Source organism: Pyrus communis, chromosome 4 (assembly GCF_963583255.1).
Source record: "Pyrus communis chromosome 4, drPyrComm1.1, whole genome shotgun sequence".
In the NCBI taxonomy this organism is placed as follows: Eukaryota; Viridiplantae; Streptophyta; class Magnoliopsida; order Rosales; family Rosaceae; genus Pyrus; species Pyrus communis.
In genome coordinates, this window is record NC_084806.1 from 2295680 (window position 1) to 2319908 (window position 24229).

The 24229-nt window shown below is 36.5% G+C and overlaps 3 protein-coding genes across 3 annotated transcripts; 1 reads left to right on the plus strand and 2 right to left on the minus strand.

Annotated features, from left to right (window-relative positions):
• Positions 1-3383: 3383 nt before the first annotated feature.
• On the plus strand, positions 3384-4484 carry LOC137732348 (uncharacterized). Its single transcript, XM_068471657.1, has one exon. The coding sequence runs from the start codon at positions 3458-3460 to the stop codon at positions 4379-4381; it is 924 nt and encodes a 307-aa protein (XP_068327758.1). The 5' UTR covers positions 3384-3457; the 3' UTR covers positions 4382-4484.
• A 2894-nt stretch (positions 4485-7378) lies between these two features.
• On the minus strand, positions 7379-8149 carry LOC137731271 (VQ motif-containing protein 20-like). The gene has a single exon (XM_068470369.1). It carries the CDS (start codon positions 8147-8149, stop codon positions 7379-7381), a length of 771 nt encoding a protein of 256 aa, XP_068326470.1.
• Positions 8150-16151: 8002 nt separating this feature from the next.
• LOC137730560 (adenylate isopentenyltransferase-like) lies at positions 16152-17582 on the minus strand. The gene has a single exon (XM_068469542.1). The coding sequence runs from the start codon at positions 17580-17582 to the stop codon at positions 16470-16472; it is 1113 nt and encodes a 370-aa protein (XP_068325643.1). The 3' UTR covers positions 16152-16469.
• Positions 17583-24229: the final 6647 nt, after the last annotated feature.

Below are 24229 nucleotides of genomic sequence, written 5' to 3' on the forward strand. Positions count from 1 at the left end.
CACTAATGCTTCATTATTTAAGTCGACTTCTAGTTAATCTCTCTTTATTCTTTTTTGTTGTTGTTATTACTAGTCGAGTTCCCATCACCATTAGTGATCTTTGGAATTTGGTTTGTGTTTACACGAGAGATTTTTGACGTACGATCATGACACAACTCGAAATACTAACACGTCATTGTTTAAGTGAAAAAGAATATATATTTTTCTGTGTCCCTCATCTGATATTATTATATGTGATATATCGTTTTGTATTTCAATCACACTGAAAATTTCTTTACACTAACAACTCTACGTGTAAGCTGCAATTAACCAATAATTAAGCTTAATTAATTTCATAGAAGTATCATATTGACCGTGAGTATTTTATGTGTGTTTGGGCATATATAATTACCTAATACCTACGGTTTGCTTGGTAAACGATTGAAATCGAAAAAGAAAGGAGCATGTAAATACGTACTCTAGTGTTTGGGCATATATGGACTTTTGTTATTACTAGTCGAGTTCTCATCGCCACTAGTTATCTTTTAAAATTTGGTTTGTGTTTAAACGAGATTTTTCAAATACTCAGAATACAAGTTGGGACACTAATACTTCATTATTTAAGTCGACTTCTAGTTCATCTCTCTTTTATTATTTTTTGTTGTTGTTATTACTAGTAGAGTTCCCATCACCATTAGTGATCTTTGGAATCTCCACGATAGATTTTTGGTGTACGATCGTGACACAACTCAAAATACTAACGCATCATTGTTTAAGCGAAAAGAATATATATTTTTATGTCCCTCAACTGATATTATTATCTGTGATATACCGTTTTGTATTTCAATCACATTGAAAATTTTCTCCACACTAACAACTCTATGTGTAAGCTACAATTAACCAATAATTAAGCTTAATTAATTTCATAAAAGTATCATATTGACCGTGAGTATTTTATGTGTGTTTGGGCATATATAATTTACCTAATACCTACGGTTTGCTTGGTAAACGATTGAAATCGAAAAAGAAAGGAGCATGTAAATACATACGATCTTATTAGTAAAAGCCACGCATTCTTCCAAATAGTTTGTTAATTAGGAAGTGTTTTTGGCCAGTAATCCACAATTAGGAAATATTAGGTGTGTATTGCCTGTAACATGCTTCTATGATTTTGTCAGTAACCAACATAATCCACTTGTTTCTAATGTGAAGAAACCAGACTCAACCACCTCTCCTGCACTGATTAATTAACTGGACCTCAAATCAAAGCCCTTAATCTTTAGGAAATTATTATTATATTTCAAAAATCTCATCCTACACTCCAAACTTTATATATTATAAAAAAAAAATACACTTATAATAAGTGTAAAATGAAAATTTTAAAGTGCGAATAACCGTTCACAATCTTTATATTAAGATAGAGATTAATGCAAGATATATGGACTTTTGCACTATACAAGCAACTGCTGCCACATAAAAAACAGAAAATAATAATAATTGTTTTCAATTGGACCGTAGCTGTCGCTGTGTGAGCGCAGAGAAGTGCGCCATGCGCCACCATGCGAAACACAGTTGGGATTGAAATTGTACCATAACCATAAAGGAGGTGCAGTGGATTAAAAATCTTATAAAACTGGACCACAAATGTCAAGGACATTTCCCCATCTTGGTAGGTGACTCAATAGGTCGTGCAAAAAAGGGCACCCACCGGCGAAACCCTTAAAAAAAAACCAGCTGTGCTAATAACAATCATCCTGATTATAAGCGTTCAAGTGCTAATAAGTGAATATCTAATGACAAAAGACAAAAATTTGACCTATACCGTGTCACTGAAAATACAATGAAATGCTTATAATAATAAACAAATAACTAATTTATTTTTTGTTATTATTATTAAGAGGAGTGAGAATTTTGAACTGGAGATGTATGGGTACAACATCAATATTAACATTTTATCTACTAGGATATCGTACCACATTCTAAATAATTTTTAAATTGAAAAAAAATGGTAAAGATGATCTTTAAATAAAGATGTAAAATAAAATGTTTGCAGTTAGAATCGCCTAGTGTTTAGAATCTTCCTCTTCAATCTATTACATTCCAAGCTCAAACTTTACCCTTAAATAAAAATAGTAAAATTGTTTTTATTAAAAAATAAATAAAGTGTTTGAAAATTGAAAAGATTTTGTAAATTAAACTCAAATTACGTATTAACACTCTATTAAATCACTAAACGATTAGCGCTTAAACACTGATTTTACAATGATAATCACTGACAAATATATTACCTATTTTTATCGTAGACATAGTGCTTAGTGCAGCCACAGTTACAATGACATCATAGGAAAAAATGAAAATAAATTAGAATTGCAGGATCAAGGAATTAAGTTTGATCACGTGTCAAGATTCAAGTGGTGGAACGTCTAAGCTCTGACAGCTACAGGTTTTGGACGGGGCCGGCATCACATCCTGCAGCTCGCTGCCAATGAGTCAGCCTCACTCACAACCACGAATGGTTTATTTCGTTTTTTTGATAAATTTGTTAGATTAAAGCATTGATAAAGTCCGCATTTATGTTATGGTACAAAGATAATATTCTTTTTCTTCACTGTAATAGAATGTCACTTGTGATTCAATCTGATTTGACACAAGAGGTTTTTTGTGAGACTATTTGTTTTTTAACACGATGATTTCAACTTCTTTTTCTATTCTTTTTAATTCCTCGACAAATGATAATAAGTTTAATTTGATCAAATTATAGAGGTGTACATTCGAACTTAAATTCGCTTTGTGACTACAATATGTGAATTTATTTATTTATACTCTCTTACTTCTATTAATGTAATTGAATGTATTTTAAAATAGTCTAAACTCTATGGGAGTTTGTGGTTGAGACAATTTTGACCTTACATCATGACGTTTTATATTCAATTCTATCGTATGCATAAATAGCTTAGTAAGAAAAACAAAATTATAAACACATATTTTTTCTCCTGCAACACATGAAAGTTTTATAATGTCTGCAATTAATGTTTAGTTTGTTCAACCTATGGAAAAAAATTCTGGAGGAAAATTTGAATTCGTGTACAGAGGTGAAGGTGTGAAGCACATTTGCTCTTGCTAATATTGTTACACCTCCGTCTGCAATATAATCAATTATGTCGTTTGGTATCAAAGCACGTAAAATTCAAAATAACATATGACCCGACGCAAATTCAATAATTTCCAGCCACGTTGTTTTGCAATTGCAAAAGGCAGCTACGCTTTTCTGACGTGGAACGAATATCCCTGAAACTTACAGAGCGAGTCGTTATCTTCCACATCAGTCTTCACACCTAAAACCTTTTTAAATTTCTGGTAATTTCTTATTCAAAATTTCCAATTATCCCTTGGCGTCCTTATAAACCCCAAAGCCCCTCCCTCCTCAAACCTCCTCATCTTCTTCTTTTTTATCTTCCTCTCACCACCGCTCACCGCCATGGAAATTCCAGTGCTCAATAGAATTACCGATGTTCCTTCCCGCCTGACCTCCCTGCCGGACCCTTCTTTTCTTTCCCAGAGTTTATCGATTCCCGGAATCCAAAACGTCTCTCAAGCTTACAGTTTCTGGAAATGGGGAGCTCTAATCCTCGCAATTCTTGCTTCCTTCGGCACCCTCATCACTAAAATCAACATTTTTGCCATCAGTCTCCGCCGCCTCCGGTTATTGGCCCCGCAGCCGCTTTCCCAGCAGCTCCACGACGGCGATTACTCCGACGTCAGCGATGACGACGATATCTGCTCTGTTTCGTCGGCTTCCTCCGTATCCGATGACGAATCGGAATCCGAAATATCGTACGACGACGAAAGTAGTTCGATTGGGAGAGATGAACATTTCCACGTCAGAGGCTCTGGGTATTACGGCGACGACGGAGAGCAGAATCGTAACTTGGGACTCCGCCTCCGAAGAAGCTTCGGAGGCCATCGATTCTCATGGTCTGACTTCACGGCCGGCAAGAGCGTCGTCAAGCTCTGGGACTCGTCGTCTCCGTCTACGTTTCTGTCTGCTGACTCGGGCGTGTCGGGGCGCGTGTCTCTAGGTGTTTGGGACACGCGCGTCGGATGTCGGATTCCGGCGATGCTCGCTGATTGGGGCCCGCAGCTCGGGAGAATCGTTGGAGTGGCGTCAGGCGTCGACGAGAAGGTTTACGTCAAGGATGGCGTAACCGGTAAAGTGACGATTGGTGACGTGAGGAAAGTGGCGTCGCCGTTAGGTAATGTAACGGGGGCAGACTTGGATGATGCGTGGTGGGACACTGACGCGGTTGTTGTGACGGACGAGAGTTTTGACGAGTCAGCCGTGCTTGGATGTGACTCGGCCGTCACGCGGTGCTGTAGCGCTGTTAGGTCGTATCTGTTGTAAATTATAGTTAAAGGACAACGGAAATCAAATAATGCAAGTTCATTATTTTGTAAATATAGCTTTAATATTAGTTACCTGGATTTACCATTTTTTGACTTTTCAATTTGGTTTTCTTAGCTTTTAATCAACACAAAAATGGGAAATTACGAGCTTCTTAGTAGCTTCCTCTCCCGGCGAAGGCTGCGACAGCGGAGTCGTTAATCTTCTTTGCCAGTTGTTTTGGTTGTTAATTGTTAAACAAATATAAACGATAAATTTAAAACCCGTTGGTATTAGTTTTTTATTTAAAATAGAGATTAGGTATTGTCGTCGTTATAGCAGTTCACTTTTATCGGTATTATTTCAACATTCCTCTTTTGTTAAGTGAATGTTATTTCAAGTAAGTACCAAAATAAAATGGAATCAATTAGTGCTTCATATAGAGATAAGAGCGAACCCCTTTTTTTTCTTTGTCAGAAGTGATGAGAATAATATAAGCTAGCTCTCATTGAAACTGAAGGAAAATGATTCTCGTTGGATCCTATTTTTGGGGATTTCGAGAATCCCGTGATCGTGATCGTTCATCATACATCGTGCGGTCAGAAATCATTTAAAATTTAAAATTAAATATAAATAGTACCTAACGAAAACTGACTGCACGATATATGATGAACGGTCACGATCATGAGATTCCCAAGAAAAGGATTCGGCGATGATCCTTTTCCGAAACTATATATATACAAGTTAGATGTTGAATGTGGCTGGAAAGAAACTCACCAACCAAATACATAGTGTATGTTTGTAATAAAAGAGAAATTTCTCAAGGTGAGACTATCCATGAACCTCTAATACCTATATTTTTTTACACAATATTTTATAATGTTGGCCCAAAAATTGATATCAAAGTTTAAGATGATAAAAAATTCATAAAAAATCTCACTTTTTAAATTGTACTTGGCATTTCTAAGATGTATTTGGGGATGCCATTGTTTGAAAGTTAAGTTGTGCCTCGTAAAAGTAGGTAGGTGGCAATGCCAACAGTAATAATAATAGTTCAAAGGTTTGTCTGGACAAATAAAATAACTTGGTAGTTGCGCCTAATGAAGTTGGAATAATACAGCAATTAAACATCACATGTTGTGCTCTCTCTAATCAACATCATATTGTCTGGCTTTCTGGCGCATCAGAATATAATTAGAAAAAAGATGCATATATTTTTAAGATATTGTGGTTGAGAAATAAGCTATTCGACTCGGAAGGAAGAAACATAATTCAATCACCTATATATAAACACATACATGCGTGTGTGTGCGCGCATATAACTTGAAACTTGGAAGTTTAATTTTCTGATGACATATAGCTCTAGATTTCGCATGCTTATCTTGTGCTAAAGGAAAGATCGATAAATAGTAAACAAACGTAACTTGTAGAACATGACCGGTTACGAGACTGTTTTCCATACTTTCTTCTCACCAAAACGAAAACGCAACGTTGTTTTTAGAATCCGATCCTCGGACCAGAATATGTTCCCAGTCAGCGTTGTCGGGCCTCTTGCGACTGCGAATCAATGCCTGATTGTGATTGCTGCTTGGACTTGGGGCTAGCCCAATGCAAACCCACGGACCAGAGAAAGTTCTTTCTCAAAACATTTTGGACTTCATGTATGTTTTTGGACCAATATAGATATTTGGTGGTGGGCCTTTGATGATATGAACTCAATGTCGGCGGCGGTTTTGTGCGTTGGTTTATTTGTTTTGTTATGTTTTTTTTTTTTTTTTTTTTTTTTAACAAATGAAATTATCTACAATAAAGTGTTCAAATTCGTCTTTGTCGAAAATCAAACCTAAGACCTCTCACTTACAAGTGAAGAAAAATACCACTAGACTGTAGTACTAAGTGGCCGTTGGTTTAATTGTTGACAAATGAATTTTGCGCTTGTGTGATTTCAATATTACGTATCATTCAATGCTACGAGTGTTTTAACAGTTAGATTTGATTTTTACTACTATTAATATCTTCTAATTTCAATCTCAATCATTCATTTCTTGTATCAATCTTGTTATCCTAAGGTTCTCATTTTGAAGACGTGTGAGGTCCAGTCACAAAATTATACTAGTTTAGATCATATAGCTTAAATATTTGACAACTTAATAAAGCAAAACAAGAAAATGAGTTTTCTAATGTTTCGTGGATTTTAAGTTGGTATTGCTTTATAAAGTTGAAGGTAAATTATTTTTTGCTGTGCTATTTAATTTTTATGGTAAAAAATGTCAGGATTTTTTGGGGTGCTAATGTTCTCCTTTATTGTTTCTAGTACAAACTTTGTAGTTTGTACATACAAGTCCAATGCTGGCTTAGCTAGCTTTAATTTAAGGCCAAATTTTTATTTTCTAAAAGTTTCATTTCTTCTCATGGCGTAGATGTGAACAAATATTGTAACCAATACACATTGTAAATCATTTTGTTAGTCCAAATTTCAATGTAAACCATGTGGATCTTAACTAAAACAATATTCAATTAGCTACTAGGTTAGCTCCCCGTCGTTAAACCAATATTCATCCTTTTCCAGAATACTCATGTCGATGTGGTTAGCGTTCAAGTCAACTCTTATTTCTAGCGCAGTAGTTGTGCAGAATTATATAATATGTCAATGGATATGCGTCATAAAGTTTGCTAGTGCTACGTACCCAAAACCTAATGAAATTTCAGAAGGCCAATATTATTTAGTTGGTTACCAGCTGCCAGTGGTAACTCACGACCTAAATCCACTTCAGGTTAAATGTACAGGCTCGAAATCCACAAATTCATAAACAAAGACTAACAAAACAAGAACCTTGATTGAATTATTGAATGAATTAAGCTATGGACAAGCAATATATTTTTTGTGTCTACATAATAAAATGAATTAAAGAAACGGATAAAGAATCAATTAACCAATAAATTAACAGCGGTAGCAAATAATCAACTAGCTCGATTGGATAATCCTCTAGCTGTGCTTATTAGTTGTTCATCATGTAGTCAATATTCTGGGAGTCCTTTGATGAACTTGAACATTGATGGAGACATCGAACCGCCAACGTTCGGAGACGATGAGGAATCGGAGAATCTGTAAAGCGGCCTAGGCGGGCAGAAGAAATCCGCCGAATTATTTGCGGTCGGCGTAAACAATGGAATATCTGCAAAATACGGGCTAGGATTGCTGAACATGGCATTGGGAGAATATCCGGAAGACGATGAGCTCCCCACTTGATGATGAACACTATTAATCATACTATTGTTATCGTAATTCCCACCACCGCAATTAATCTCATCCGTCAGATCTGAACACGACTCGTTCCCATCATGGCTGCGGCTAACGGCAGATTTAGCAATGTCTGGATTGTCGATATGGTCGTCTTGACACGACGAAACTTTCACTTTTGCATGATCTTCATGAGTAGTGTCAGTGTCTAGGGTTTGGCCGTGGACGCCGTCGTGAATATTATCGGAGCGGGAGAGGCCGGTAAGCTTTTGTACCAAAGCCATGAAATCGCGTGCCTGCGTGTGGATGATTTTTGGAGATTGGGTGTAGATGATCACCGGCTGCCGCTTCTGGTGGTGGTGTTGCTCCTCTGATTTATTGGCGGCGCCCATGCGGGAATAGGAATTGGGAGGTTTGTGGATGATATGGGAGCCTCGGTTGATCTTCAACGGGGAGGGGCGGTTTCCGTTGATCATCATCTGGTCCCTCCTAACTGATGAATGTTGTGCTGGACGATTATCATCCCGCTGGAACTTTGCAGGGTTCATGCTCAATGATCTGTTACCTAGTTAACCTAACTAACTGATCTTAATAGTAATTAGCTAACTCCAAAAGGAAAGGATCAGTTAATTAAGAAACTAATTAAGATGTCGAACTAGCAAATTGAGAGAGAGAGAGAGAGAGAGAGAGAGAGAGAGAGAGAGAGGATGACATTTGGTTAGACTAGGGAGAGAGAGGTGTGATATATAGGACAGAATATGAAAGAAAGGAAGGAAGCCAACATTTCTGACCGTTGACATTTACCATAGATATATACACAATCAGGGAATTAATTGGGATAAATATTGGGAAACTGCTATCCCATTCGTCCATTGCCTTTCGCCATATGTGTTTGAGGTTTGGTTGTCCTCTTGAGAGCATTTGTCGGCTGCCACACGGAAAGCCGGCGCAGTTGCCGCTCGGTCAAGCAAAACTCTTTTCTTTATTATTATTATTATTAGGAAAATTATTTCTTTTATAGTGTGGCCCTTCTGCATGCCTAGCTCCTTGGCCGGACACTGTTTCACACTGCACCTAAACCACCGTCCCAAAAAGATGTCTTCCATATATAATAAAGGGAGTTTTAACGAAAAGTCCACGGTATTATTCATTTTAACGAAAAATTACATTTTTACATTAAAAAGTCAATCCTGGTACTATTCACTTTACCCTTTATTTTGTCCTTATCGTTAAAACGTAAAGTTTTCAAATCATTTTCATTAATTTTCCTTATAATAAAATAATTTAGAGGTACAATTTTGAATCAATTGTCACATCTACCAAACATATGAGAAATTGTGCATATGTAAATTAGGGTTGCAACCTCTAAACAGATAGTAAGTATAACATACTTGAATGTTATAAGCATCGCGTTCATGTGAGTCAGGCTAGTTGGCTATAGTGCCCTATTTTATGTATCTTTTTTATAAAATAAATTACTTTAAAATATCGTTTTATTAAAGAAATTAAAACAAAAAAATAAGTTATTAGCACTTTATAAGGTGCTTTGGAGTTCAGTTATACAGCCTGCGCAGCTCTTGACACTTGTGTTGAGCTCCCACCTTATTTCCTCAACAGAGAGGCGTGAATTTCGGGAGGTTCCCATTATTTAGTTCAGTGAATGGAAGGCAATTTAGGGCAAATTAAGTAGGACTTGAGATTTACCAATATATATGCAAAATTACAGATGTATTTTTTTTTTCTTTGGGTAATATATATGTAGATGGTGTTTAATTACTGCTTGAACTTTATATATGCACGTGGTGTTTTGATAAGAAGAAGTATCTCCAACTCATTCAATTAAACACAACCAAATTGCAGATAATTAAGTGCACTTAATCAGTTGGACGGTGAGGAAATGATTATTAGTTGGGCTAAAAGTAAATCTTATACGATTTTTTCCCCATAAACTATTCAAGTAATTGAATTTGAATATTTGACTAATTTTTTTATACGATTTTTTCCCTATAATCTTCAATGTTATATCATTCTATTGACCTCAATCAATAAAGTCAAATTCATCAAGTTTGTATTGTTCTTTACTAAATTAATTTTTGTACTTTGGTCAAAACATAGCATTTGACAAGCAACACAAAAATATTACTTATTTTTATCGTTGTAGAAACTACCTAATCGAAGCAAAAGTTGGCAGTTCAATCCAGCTATCTCTTCAATGCACTGCTGTTTTTTTCAAAGTCAATTAAATGAAAATATATTTCCTCACGTATTGAGCTTCCTGGCTTGTAGAAATTCTCGAGGGAAATTTTTTTAGTATGCCAGAAAAACAATTTGGCATACATTAAATGTCATAATGCAATTGGTTGAATTTTATTTAAGTTTCTAACTAATTGTATTATGACACTTGATGTATCGTACAATGTTCCTAGCATATTAAAAAATCTCTCTTCTTGAAGGACCTTCCCAATCCTACAACCTTCCTTTTGGCATACATGCACATTGATCGATCCCTTCTTTTTCTTTTTTCTTTTTTAAAGGAGAACAATTGGTGGCAAGCCACGGTTACGCACCTCTTTCGGGGGCCGAAAAGACTCATAGAGGCATTTCAGCCTCCCTTGGCCACAAGTCTAACTTCCATATCAGCAGCGGGTTTCGAACCTAAGACCTTCAATTTTTTATTTAAAAAAAGCCTCACAATCCACAAGTCTGGCTTCCACATTGATCGATCTCTAGCCAGCTACACAATCAGCAAACATGTAGTTTTTGAAACATGTTTTATAAACATACCGTCTTTTATCATAATATATTTTTCCATATATAGTCGTTCTTCATCGTGGTCATCGTAATCCATGCATGCATATATATTATTTTTAAATATTCATGTGTGGAAGAATAAATATTTTATCGGTTTTACCGTTGTAGTTTTTTTTTTTTTTTTTGAACACTACCGTTGTAGTTAAGACATGGTGAATATGATGACTACCCCTTTCGAGTTTCAATTATGCAGATGGGCTGCACAACTTAGCGGCATTCTATTAGATTATTACACGGTCAAACTCGGACCCAATAAAGATTTACTACATACTACACAATTCTTGTAGCGCAGGCTTTAATCACTTTAGCCCGGTCTTTAACTACTGCTGCTGCTGATGGCATTCACAAATATTTTTTTTATTTCTTCAAACAAGTTTATGCCAAATACCGAGTCAACAAATACTTTGGTACCGAAATTATCATGCATAGAAATCGAACATAAAAACTCTTACTTACCGTGAAGAAGTATACCATTAGAGTGTAGTTGTGAGAGTGTCGGGACAAAATCCCACATCAGTAAGAGGTTGGCTAGAAGTTGGTTGGATTTACTCGAAGAAAAATTACCCAATCAAGTCTTCCCCAAAATGGTTGGAATAGAATGATAGGTTTTATTCTCGTTTAATCCTTTGAAAATGAAAAATCATTCTTCTCTATCTTAATATGCCTTGATTTATCCATTTATCAGACATTTCTTGTGATCGCTTAAATATAAAAGGGGTTTAAGGACTGAATAAAGGAAACCATTGAAGATTCAAAAACGGAATCATTCCGTAATCTTCTTTGCCTTTTAGAAGCAAATGTTAATAGACAAGAGCCTAGGGCATCCTCAGCAACTCATGAAACACGTTTTTTTGACCATGAGAAAGGACGACTGATTGCAAATTTGTATGTGTTTATCAGGAGCAAGGGTTTCTATGTTTTCAGCGCCTCCTTTCATAAATTGCATACATCTTTAGCGTTCAATTTTACTTCAAGTTTGTCAAAGGTCAAGTTGTTCTTCGTTCCTACCTTAAACAATTTTCCTTTTTCTCACATTTTTCCTACGTTTGGTTTTTTATTGGTAATTATTACAGACGAAAAAATAAACAGCATTGCATGTATTTCTTATTATACAGAAATGGTAATTAAGCATTTCAAAGAAAGATAAATTGACCGACTACCGGTTTCATTCGATGTAAGAGCTATTATAATCAGACATTTCTATCGAGTATCTGGTAAAATAAGGAACAATACATAACGAGAAAAATGGAATGTTGTTTGTCTTTTGAAATCTGAAGAGTATGATTTTCGTCTATATGTAGCTATGAGCCTATGAAAATGAGCTCGCTGCTCCCCGTGGCCTGCAAGACAGGGGCATAAGTGTCATTCTACATTATTTGGCAAATAAAAGGGCCGTGGCTCTTGTATCAGAGTGGGGCATTAGGCCCATTAATATCTGTCCAATGTCCCGTGCCGGTATTGTACGACAAACTAATTCCTGTGATTCATCACGTAAGACAATATATGTATGTATGCCTGATATATTTAATAAATTTTCCACCAGGCATTTTTAACTGGGACTTATATGTATTAATGCGTCCTATTTTCATTAGAAATATAACATACAAACGTGATATAAAAATATAATTATTCATGTATCGATCGAGTTTTTCCTTCTTCAAAAGAGAAAAGTAAAATAAAGATTGTCGTCAAAATAGATGAGCTTTTTAGCCTAGGTGGGTTAATGGAGCAGTAAAATGGTGTGAACTCTCATAAAATACTAATAGAATTCACGGTGGCAATTGCAAATTTACAAACCCCACATCCACATGCTTGTCACTGTGCTTGTAAAAGGTCAGAGCAGCATTCAGTAACTCTTCCATGGAGTGCTGCTCAAACAAACAAGATAAAAAATACAAGATTTTTATAAATATTATTGTTTTCAGTATATTAAAAATAGAGGAGTTGTTATTTTATTAGGGTAATTAGTTATAGGATCATGCGCAAAGCAACCGCACGCGCACTGCGTTTTTCTGCCTTTCTTCCCCATTCTCTATATAGTATATATCAAAAGTGGTAGCAGAATTATGCAGTTGCAGTTGCAGAGCGGAGGAGTGAAGGCCTCTCTCTTGTTTCTGCTTCTTCTTGGTTTCTGCAACAAAACCATCTTGCTCCTCTCTACTGATCTAAATACTATACTATTAATTATTGGAACATTAGCTGACTGATCACTCACTTTTCGATGCTTTGTCTTTTCACTCTTTGATCACTCCTCGTTGGATCTCCCGTACACTCTTTTAAGCATTCCCTTTCTTCCGCCATTGATTTATTGTTTCTTTATTTGTGTGTTTTTATTTTTTTATTTTTCAGCAACATCCTCATTGGAACAGCTTCATTACAACCAGCATGTCACCACGTTCAAGTTTCAACCATTGCTAGCTCCTCCAATATGTAAATTTCAACTCAAGTGCCACTATCTGAGCAAACCCACTTCCCAACTTAATTAAAGGTTGGTTTGGTATTGATGAAATTATTTTAAAAAGTAGCTTTTTAAAGAAGCTAGAGTTAAAATTGTGTTTGGTAAATAAAAAAAAAACTTGATTTTTGTCAAAATCATGAGTCCAAAATAGTAGAAAGCAGAAACAGCTCTACCATTGCTTTTGAAAACAACACTTTTTTTTGCACAGCACAACAACCCCAAACTATCCCTAATTTGTTTTTTCCATAAAGATTAATGAGTTCATTTCTACCTTTACTCAGAAATGTCTTATTGACTAGAACAATTTTCATGCACCTAGAATGCCAATTGTTAGATGTTTTATTTTCCACACATGACAGATTTTAACTGATGCAAACTCGACTTTGGTAAAGGCAAATGCAAATGCTGACTCATGTTTTTGACAATCCATTTCCCTCCATATATAGCTAGGTCTTGGTGGATCACTTTATATATTGTTGTTGTTTTGTAATTTCGATTCTATGCTTGTGAGTTGAGCTTCATTGATCGTTGTTTCTTGAGCAACACAACAAAAACAGACTCAGCAATGCCAATGTGTAATAATAATGCATAAATACACGCATGCATGTTTGCTTGTGTTAGTTACGAGATGATCAGCTAGCAACTCATAATTCATGGTCCCCCAAGTGTTTTATTAAATTAGTAATTTACTCAGTTTTCCATTTGTACGTGCTATTTCATGCGCAGCGCATTGCACATGCTGCGCCCTAAGCCATTTCACCATATATAACCATCTGCAAATAGTAGTTGCATCGATCTTAATTAAATATTGTTCCAGTTCAGAGAACTTAACCCCTAAAATTGATGATTATTAGTTCTCCCCAGAAGCTTTCAACTAATAATTGGTCTCAAAGAATATGAACCTTGTCTCTCTTTAATTCCTCTATATATTTAATTTTTGTTCTGCTTAATATAAAATTTAGTAAATAATAATTAAGTGGTCACTGATTATTCAAATAATTTAAACTTTTATGTCCACGAAATAATGTCTGCCCCTCGTGTGTTGCACCATTGCTGGCCGACCGTCCCATTATACCATGCCATGACACGCCCTACACTTCACTTGTTAAATCCCCATGCCACTGTCAGCCTATTTCCATCCTTTATTAAATAAATCCTTCCTCCAAACTACCATATGTGAGCATAATCACATTAGTTAAAATTAGTGTTTTTATGTATTTGAGTTATAATTTTTGTTTTCGTAATTTAGATTACTCTAAAATGAAGCACCGTCTACTAAAAAAATTACACTACAAATGTATCGTAATAATCACATCACATCACATCACGTCACGTCACATCACATCACATCACATCACATCATATCGAATCATATAACAGAAGCTTCTATAATTGATTCGGAAGATTCATAACCTTCTGACATTGTATACTGTCGTTGTGTTATTGATCTGTAACCTGACGAGTGTAGGCAAGTCCTTCCCGCAGGGGGGGGCGGAAAGTTTCAAGGTTTCATGCTTTCTAACAATATTGCAGATAATTTGGAAATTTGAAAAATATTATTCCATTTGACACTGGTAAACTTAATTGATGTTCCTGTGTTGCTCTTAAATTTGTAACTCTGCTGGCACAAAATTGACTAGTCATGACTTCCATGTCTAGGTACAAATTCCAATTAGATCTTGCAACTACCATTGACCCGAAGTCCTTCTCCAAACCAGATGGCTGCAATTATGTTTTATGCAACAGAAGCACTTGAAGGAAAAGCACTTTCAAGACTTGCATTGTTGGTTGAGAACTTGAGAATGGAAAGAAACCATCATCCTAGCCTTCCCTTCGTATCCTGTCCTACGGATAGGATACCATTGTTGAGAAAGTATTAGCAACTCTGAGTTAATATTATTATCCTTATTATTAAGAATACTTGGGACTTAAAATCACACATTTTCCAAAATTCCCTCACGAATTCACAAGCCACAACCCCTGTCCTTACATAGTAGACCGAAAAAAATGGGTATGATACTTATATACTAAATTTATATAACATTCACACTTTTATAGTGAGCCGAAAAATTTAAGTATGATACTAATATATTATAGTCATTAGTTTAACAGAGTCTTATATATTAAACGACGTCTCTCGTTGCTTACTAAGAAATATGAAGAAACATAGAAACGGAAGAAAGGGAGGAATGTGGCTATGTGATGAGGAAGAAACATATGTAAAAATTGAAAAAACGTCTAAAATGAAAATGACTAGACAAAAAACTCATCTAACGCAAATCAATATCATATTTTCCGTTGGACTTATGGGCCTTTGTGGGACGTTCGTCAAGAAAAATGCAAGTTTTCTCTGAATTGTTTTAAAAATGGATTTCTGATTTGTTAATTCGCAACATATCAGCTGATGAGCATACAATTATGATAATATATATCATCAAAGAATAGACACAGAAACTTGGAGGAGACTAAGAACGTGTTTAGTGTGTATATCTAGAAATAAGATCACGGACCAATTTTATATGACCACATCTTTCTTTTTTCTTATAATTTATCTCTTCGTTTTGGCATTTGACAAGATCTAACAAAATCTAGTAAAATTGCCCAACCTCCAACTCCCTTGCTAATCTGGCATATGCATAAAAACACACTTTTATTATATTTTCCTCCTTTTTTCGATCGCATAATCAGTTGTAACGTCAACAACTAGAAAATAAATAAATTATGAAACGAATAATAATGCAGGTCAAATACCTGACAGACTATTTATTCCCTCAATTTGTAATATTAAATCTGGGTTACTTCTTGGCAAACTCAAACCGCTAAAGCTGCAGCAATTAAGTATTGGAAAAAGAATTCTTTAGTACTGTGTGTTGCGCGTTATAGGAGAGAAATCTTAACCGCAACGGATGTTTATCTTGTTGTGTTATTTGTTTTTTTTCATACAAAATATTAGGTGATGAGAAATATAGGTACAATGTACAGTTTCTTAAACTTAAAAGATTTTGCACTTTAGACTGTAAAACTAGCATAGTTATATTCATATGAACACAAAATTTACATACTTGCTGAAACGCTATCGACAGAACCTGAAAGGCCAATGTTGTATCGATTCGGTATGCAAGTGACACCAAAACTCTATTAGGATAGGAAGGAACTAAGAAGAGTTTAGTGAATGATTTGCTCGTTGCTAACACGCTAAATTTGTGATTAAAAGAGTCCCTACTCAATTACAATTGAGAGAACAAAATTCACACAACTCTTTTGCACACTTGCCAAAATTTTTGTTTCTCTTTCTTTTTTTTTTCCCCTCTCGATTTCCTGTATTTTGTGCTTTTTTGCATTTCCCTCCCAAACACAAAAGTTGTCGCATTCTGGTCCCGAACTCAGCCTTCCGACTTCCGAGTCCATCGGACCACTCCCGCCTTTGGATTTTTCCAATTTTTGTCCGGTGCACACAGGATTTGGGAAGCAGGGGCACAGGGGGTTCTTCCTCCAAAATTTGTTAACGAACTAACAATTTGGAGGAAAAATTAATTAAAAAAAAATAGAAAGAGAAAATAGGATTTGTAATTTTGTATAGCTGGAAAAAGCTGGAAGACCTACTCCTCCAAGAAGCGCTTCACAATCTTCACGCTTGGTCCCGCCACCTGCCTCTCCCATATATCCGACCACCTTTCTCCGCCGTCACTATCCGACGATGTCGTCGCAACCACCGCCCTAAACGCGTCCGTTGCGTCTAGTCTCCGTAGGTCCCACCCTCCCCCTCTCAAACGTAGGATCTTCCCTATCTGCCTCTTCGCCAGCTGACACGTGTTGTCCTTGATCGCCCTCACCGCCTCTTCGTATGCTTCTCTTCGCTCCCGATCATCGTCCTCATCCCTTTTACTTTGTGGGTATTTTTTAAAATACCGAGTGAACTCGGGCACTCCAATCGCCTTTCTGAGCCCGGTCGGAACCGCTGCCGGGTCTTGCTTGTCCTGGCAATCCGGGTCCCAAAACTCGGACAACTCTTCGAACATTCCCGAGTCGAGCATTTCGTCGACTCGCTTCGATAGATACTCCGTCAACACCGCCATCGACACGTCCACCCATAGAAAACAGCAATTGTACCTGAGCTCGGCAGAGAGGGAGGCGTCTGAACCCGGTTCGAAGACATTGCACCCCGGTTCGAAACGGTCCGCGACCATCGCGTGAATGAAGGAGTTTGACCCGCCGACGAGCATCGGCACCTTCCTCCGATTTGTAATGCCGGAAACAACCTGACCGGCGACGGCGCGAAAATCGGCGGGCGTGAAATCTCCGTCTCGGGGGTCGAACTCGCCGAGGAGGTGGTGGGGAACGCCGAGTCGTTCCGGGAGGGGGAGCTTGTTGGTGGTGATGTCGAGGCCGCGGTAGAGTTGTATTTTGTCGGAGTTGACGATTTCGAAGAAGGGGAAGCGGGTGGCGAGGTCGAGGGAGAGGCGGGACTTGCCAGCGCCAGTGGCCCCCATGATGACGAGGAGCTTGTCTTTTCGACGTGGGACCGCGGAAGTGTGGCCGGTGGCCATGTGGGCCCAGCGGCGGGGCCTTTGGGGGAGGAGAAGCGGAGGAGTGGGGTGGTTGTAGAGGTGGTGGAGCTGCGGGAGCAAGTGGAAACGGTGGGAGATATAATTCGTATTGAAATTGAGATTAGAATACTGGAGGGAGTGAGTTGGGAAGGGATAAAGTGTCATAGGAAGGAAGGGAGAAGGACAGGCTGGTAATTTTGGTGAGCTGGGAATATGTGATCAGGTGGCTGCGCACATATACGGACTGTCCAAACGGAAAAGAGAGAGAGAGAGAGAGAGAGAGGACAGAGAGAGTGTGGGGAGGAGAGGACAGCTAGCTAGCTGGATGATAGTACAGTACAATTGGTATGAGCGGCGGAGGAGGAGGAGAAGAAGTGGTGGTGGTAATGAAATAACAGACCAACACGATACAACAGAGGAGAATGAAGGAAATGGGAATGGGGAAGTGGTGTTTTTGTCCTGGAGCTGTTGGCTAATGCAGGACTACTATATGTATCGTCGTGCTCGTAACCTAGTTTTATGTTCATGCTCCGTCCTCTGCTCTCTCTCTCTCTCTCTATTTGTTTCTGCCTTTCTGGTTTTTTTAAGGCTCTCCTCTCTCATGCCTCATTTTCTTGTTTATATATATACCCCAAGAAATATTGAAAAATAAATTAAATGGAAAAAGTTGTGTCATGGTGTTAACTAGTTCACCAAACTCTATTTTATGCCCCCTTCTCCTCACTATTACTAGTTCAAAATCACACACCTTATGTATCAAATAATCATAATGTTATATGGCCATGTAGGATTGAAATAGACGTGACAATAAATAATCAAAATGTTACGGAACTCGACAATTAGAATAGGTTCATAATTCAATTTAATTTAATAAAAAATACAACATTTACTCTTAGATCGGGATTTTTTTATAATCCGAATAGCCCTTATACATGGAGCAATGTCTCGTGGAGGTAGAAATCCTATGGGTTGTGAACTTACTTTCCCGAAGAAGCAATTATGGTATTTACCTATTAAGCATCGAGTAATCCTGTGCTTCGTAGGACCATCAAGGTCAGACCAATTATGAAGGTAGAGACGTTAAAAAACAAACGGAACTCAAGGGACGAGATAATAGGTTGATGGGTTCGCCAGCCAGTAACTTCATCAAAACATATAATTATTAATGCAAGCGTTATCTGAAATAATTGGGAGTAGAGTATTTGTAGGTGACTTGTAGTTTAGATGACTCGATCTCTAATGACTTCGTGGGATAACCCTATAGGTCACCAAACTAATCAATAAATAAAAAAACAAACATTATAAGAAGAGGGATGCTATGTGTACTCTCTCAAAGTGGAACTCTATGTTACCTCACAACTTAACATCAATTTTCATGTCAACATTATAAAATATTATGCCAAAAATATAAGACGATAGACAATCCGTATAAAGTTCCACTTTTGAGAGTGTCTTCTCAACATTCCTCTTATAAGAAGCACCAAACATCCCTCTTCTTTATTGATTCTCTCTTTCGGACACATCAAATTTAATTTCTGCCAAGTTCTACCATGCATGCATCCCATTCAAACCAAAATCCTTTTTCAAACACACTAGTCATGTAATATACTCAAGTTACTAGTATATGCATGTGTGTGTGTGTATATATATATATATATATTTATACACTCATATTGTAAAGTCAAATAAAGTTTAAAAAAACACAGATTCAACCATTAAGTTGGAGACAAAATTGGATGATGCATGAATTTGCATATTCAGTCTCTTGCTTAACTCTCATATTTTAATTAAGTCCTTCAATCGTAATCATTAATTTTCTTTATCAGGTGCATCCTCCCACCTCTTTATGCCTTAAAATCCCAGTTATTGGAAGCACAATACGACATTACAGAGAGGCTTTTTCTTTGTATGCCATTCGGGGTTCAAAACCTGCTGGCCAAAATGGTTTCTTATTAAAATTGAGATTCTACTCCTCCCCTTCTAACATATGTGATCAATGACGAAATCTTAATCCTCCATTGGTTAAGTTATTTATACATATTCATTATATTATTATAATTTTATCGATGTCCTCGTTGGCACTACGGTCTACTAATGTTCTTTTATGCTTATAAGCGGGTTGCCCCAGGTTCGACTTCTATGGCTATGGAGGACGAGTTTTTGGAAGAAAAACGGCATGTGGGGGAATACAGGACAAGGATTTGAAACTATAAAATAATAATATCAAATACGGCGAAAAATTGTAAGTGACGGAGAAAGCTGTATATGGATGAGAAGTTTGATACCTAATTATATTGTGCAACGTACTTTACTCAAATCCTCAATTCCAATATCGTGGTATGAAACATATATAATATATGGATATCAAACACCTTCCTTGATGCATAATGTTTCATGTTTGAGAATTGAGACGAGTGATTTGTACTCAAAATCCATGTTCATTGGTGGTGAATTTTCTTCAATTTATGTATAGCAAGATAGCAATTAATAGGACTTCTCCAAATATTCTCGCGTGCATATTTATATAACCCCTTTAGTGTTTGCCAAGTAAGTTGTATTCTACATCGTCTTCAAAAAAAAAAAAAAAAAAAAAAAAAAAGACTAAAAAAGCAGTGACATGCAGCTAATGACAGCGGCGGCGAAACCCTCCGGCAGCAGTCTTTTCGTCTTCTTTTCTCTTCCTCTTTATTTTGAATAGGTTGCTAACTGTTTTTGAAGTGTATGATATATTGGCAAATAGCACTGTGACACTAGTATATATCCAGTTGTTTTATTTTAGTTTCATGCTTACAATTTGTTTGGTAGCAATACGTTTGCCGGCGAGTTTAATTAATCTTGTTTAGCAATATACTTATATAGATAATAGCTACATCTATCTTAGACAATTATCGTATTAAGGATGCAAAACAAGATTAATTGGACAAGCGCACACACACGCACACATATACAACGGAAACATTATAAAATGCTGAGGCCATGACGAGACGATGACGCCCTGGTTGGATAAATAAGTAGTTCATGCGACGTCTGTTGAGGGAAGGAATAAGAATAGAATAGATGGCATGGCATATAGCTAGGGTGGTAACGAAGCGTACGTGGGCTTTGATCAAGGATAAGCGTGGCGATTGGTCATTGGTGGCGAACTGGCAAAAATGAGGGATTAGGTAGCTTGCTCTTCAGTTTTGGCTATGGAGTTGGCGTCTGTGAGTCTCTCTCACATGGCCATATATGTTTGATAAGTAGTTTGTGTTGCAATACATGGTTGCATACTTGTTTTTATGTTTGTCCCTGTTTTAATTTGCTTGTTTTGCATTTCAACATCCTTTCAAGTAATGCAACACTAGTTGTGTTTTCATCAATTGATCTTGTTTCTAATTAGGGTTATGTTGCTAATTAATTATATGCATAGTACATAATACTCGTATTTTGTAAAAGGTGTTGTTATTGGTGAAAAAGAAAGTGTAATTATGCTGTCTTTTGTGGCAAAATATAAAAGAGAAATTGTATTTGCATGTGACGAGTGCAATCCACAATGATTTATTTGAAAAAATAGAAAGAAGTTCATGTTTTTCGTATAATTAGATTATTTATGAAGCAATTTTATGAAAGAATTTCATTTTTCTCATGTGCCAGCGTTGCGGGAGTGCCATACAATTGACGATAATGAATATATTGTCAATAGATATTCGATCTAAAAAATAATTGGGTTATGTACATTACAATTGTTGCAGTTGCTTTCATTCTCAAGGATGATGTTGTGAAGAGATTTTATCTTGTAGCGAAAACAGAATCTTAGTTCCACAACTATTCAATAAGCGTGTGTCACAACAGAACTGAAAAAGTAGGGTTTTTAGCTATTTTCTGAGATTGAGATAACTTCTTACTTTGGTCCTAATAATGAAAATTAATAGAAGTAGTCCATGAGTTTGTCCATCATAAATCATTTTAGTTCTTTCGTAAAAAATCTATCAATATCCTCGATAAGTTGATGGATTGGTTTGACAAAAATATCCCTAAAAAGGTGGTTACGTGGTCGTTCACGTGACAATTTAATAAGGATATTGACATATTTTTCACTGAAGGACAAAACTGATTTATGGTAGACAAACACAAACTCATGACCACTTCTATTAATTTTCGTTGTCAGAGACCAAATGAAAAGCTATGCTAATTTCATAGAAAATTTTGGTAAAAAAGCTAAGAAGATATAATAAAGAAATTCGATACTAGTACTTAGATTCTTAAAATGACAATAGAAATAAGTCGGTAATATGCTAATATATATGCAAGTTCAAGGGAGCACTATGAAAGTATGAAGTGGTAATTTATAGGATAGTTTCTTGGTTATTATGCAACAGATTTTGATGATTTTGTGAGTCGGTAAATCCTGTCCACTGAGTGAGGTCGGTGTTGCCGCTCCAGGGTTGAATTCTGCAAAGCCAAAACCAATAACAAGCAAGTCTACGACGACGACGATGATGAAAGACAAGACATATGACTCGTGCATGAAGAAAATTGTAAAAGATGATTAGAAATTCTTTCAAATCGTGCATAAAGTGTTCCACGATGTAAAACTTGAATTTAAGAGTCGGCCGGTGTTGAAAGGCTGGTCTTAAAAGCTCAAATAATCAACATCAGCATCATTACCTGTACTGAGCGCACTCCCCTTTACCAACCATGGTATAAATATTTCCAACTAATGAAACTGCAATTAGCGGATCCCAGAAACGATGACATTGACCAGTTGCTGTTGAAGAACACAACAATTCCACATTGAACAAAATTAAATATGAATTATATCAAGCGGTTTCATTTTTTACGTGACTTGGATTGAGTGGTTTCACTTCTACTGCCACTGGAAGCCTTTTTGTGACGTGTGTGTTGTGCAGTTAATTAGTGAAATATTTATGTGGTTAAATGAACCGCTTATTTGTTTTTCAAATATGTTAACACAGTTGCCACATTGATGCTAAAAGATGGGTAGAATGAACGATTGTGACAGCAAGGAATGTGACCCAGCTGATGCAGCAAACGGCAACTTTAATCTAAGAAGGCAAAGAATTTAATCTTGAAGGGATCCTGAAAATAACGGCTTTGGCCTTTCAATCGGCGTCAGTCTTTGTCGTTGATTTACAATATGAACTACTGAATATCCTTTTGACTATAAGCTGAAAAAGAATCATCTAGGATTGGATTATGGCCCCTATAAGATTCGTTGCAGTGGGGTTTAAGCTTGGTCAGTCGTTTTATTAGGGTTTATTTGAATACTAATTAAGTAGGGTTTGTGTTCATTTTGTTTCCAAATATGCGCGTGCATGCAGTTCATCAAGCAGCCAATGGGCCACATGCTACGCGCGGTTCAAAGAATAACCGTACGCACGCTTGCTGATCAAGCTTAAGTAGATTTACTTATTAAGTAATTTGATAATTAGCTACTCCTAATTAATCTCATTCTCCACAGCAGTAGTACTGTAAGTCTGTAACCCTAAACCCTATACTACTCTTTAATCTCGTGTGAAGTCTAATTTAATCATGCTTTGAACTTCCATTAGTAAAAGAGCACCCAACCCCATCATCATAAAATTACATCACAGCTACTTCTCTGGATATGAAAATGAGAAACAAAAATCCCACTGATCGGCCAACGATTTTCCAACTGTTGAATGCTTTTTCTAGTTGAAAACTGATTCACCAAGTCGATCGATTCATATACTTATCTTCTTTTCGCATTGTAAAAAGTCCGACACTATAAACATGGAGTTCGATCGGGATCACTTCGTAAACTAAAATGATCGATCAATGTTCTGTGTTCACATTCCAGAAAATAATATCGAAAAAAGAAACCTAGTAAGGGTTTATAAGCAATTGAGATGCTTTATATTGTCAATTAATTTTATATGGTTGAACCTCTTTGTTTAATGGTATCAGAGAAGGTTTAGCCACTTGTGAAGTCGAATGACCACACGTGCTCTACGTCATTTAATTTGTGTTGCCACGTGTTTGACTTGAAAATTCACCACATATGAGGGTGCGTGTGAGAATTTGAAAGTAAAAAGAGTCTCACATCGGTTAAAGAAGAAACCTAACAACGACTTGAGAGTATCGCTACTCAACTAATTGATTTTATGGTGTAACCCCAATTTTCTTCCAAGTTCAGATATACTCTTAATCAAGAAGCCAAGTCAACGTGGATCACTAGTGTAACTAAATTGATGTCATTGACTATATCTTAATTAAGCCTAGCTGTAAATATATATTGTAAACTCTATTGATGAATGAAATCAACGTGAAATATATATATATATATATATATTTCTCATTAGATATATTCGTACACAACCAATAACAGACGAGAGGATTATACATAAAAATTAAAGATCAATATCCAGAGCAGTAGCTGTGATGTAATTAGCGAGGCACAAGTTGACTGCTACTAAAAGACATCAGTTCATCAACTCTTAATCACACCCATTGAATTAATACACTAACAAATCTACATGCAAGATGAAAGAGACACAATGACACATACACTAGGTTACATGATAGAAGCTATAAAAATTATTTTTGGGCTTTTAATTTAATCATGCATTGAACTTCCGTTAGTAAAAGACCACCCAACCCCATCATCATCAAATTACATCACAGCTACTTGTCTGGATATGAAAATGGAAACGAGAATCCCAGTGATCGGCCAACGATTTTCCAACTATTGACTGTTGAATGCTTTTTCAAGTTGAAAACTAATTCACCAAATCGATTCATATACTTGTCTTCTATGCGCATTGTAAAAAGTCCGACACCAAAAAATGGAG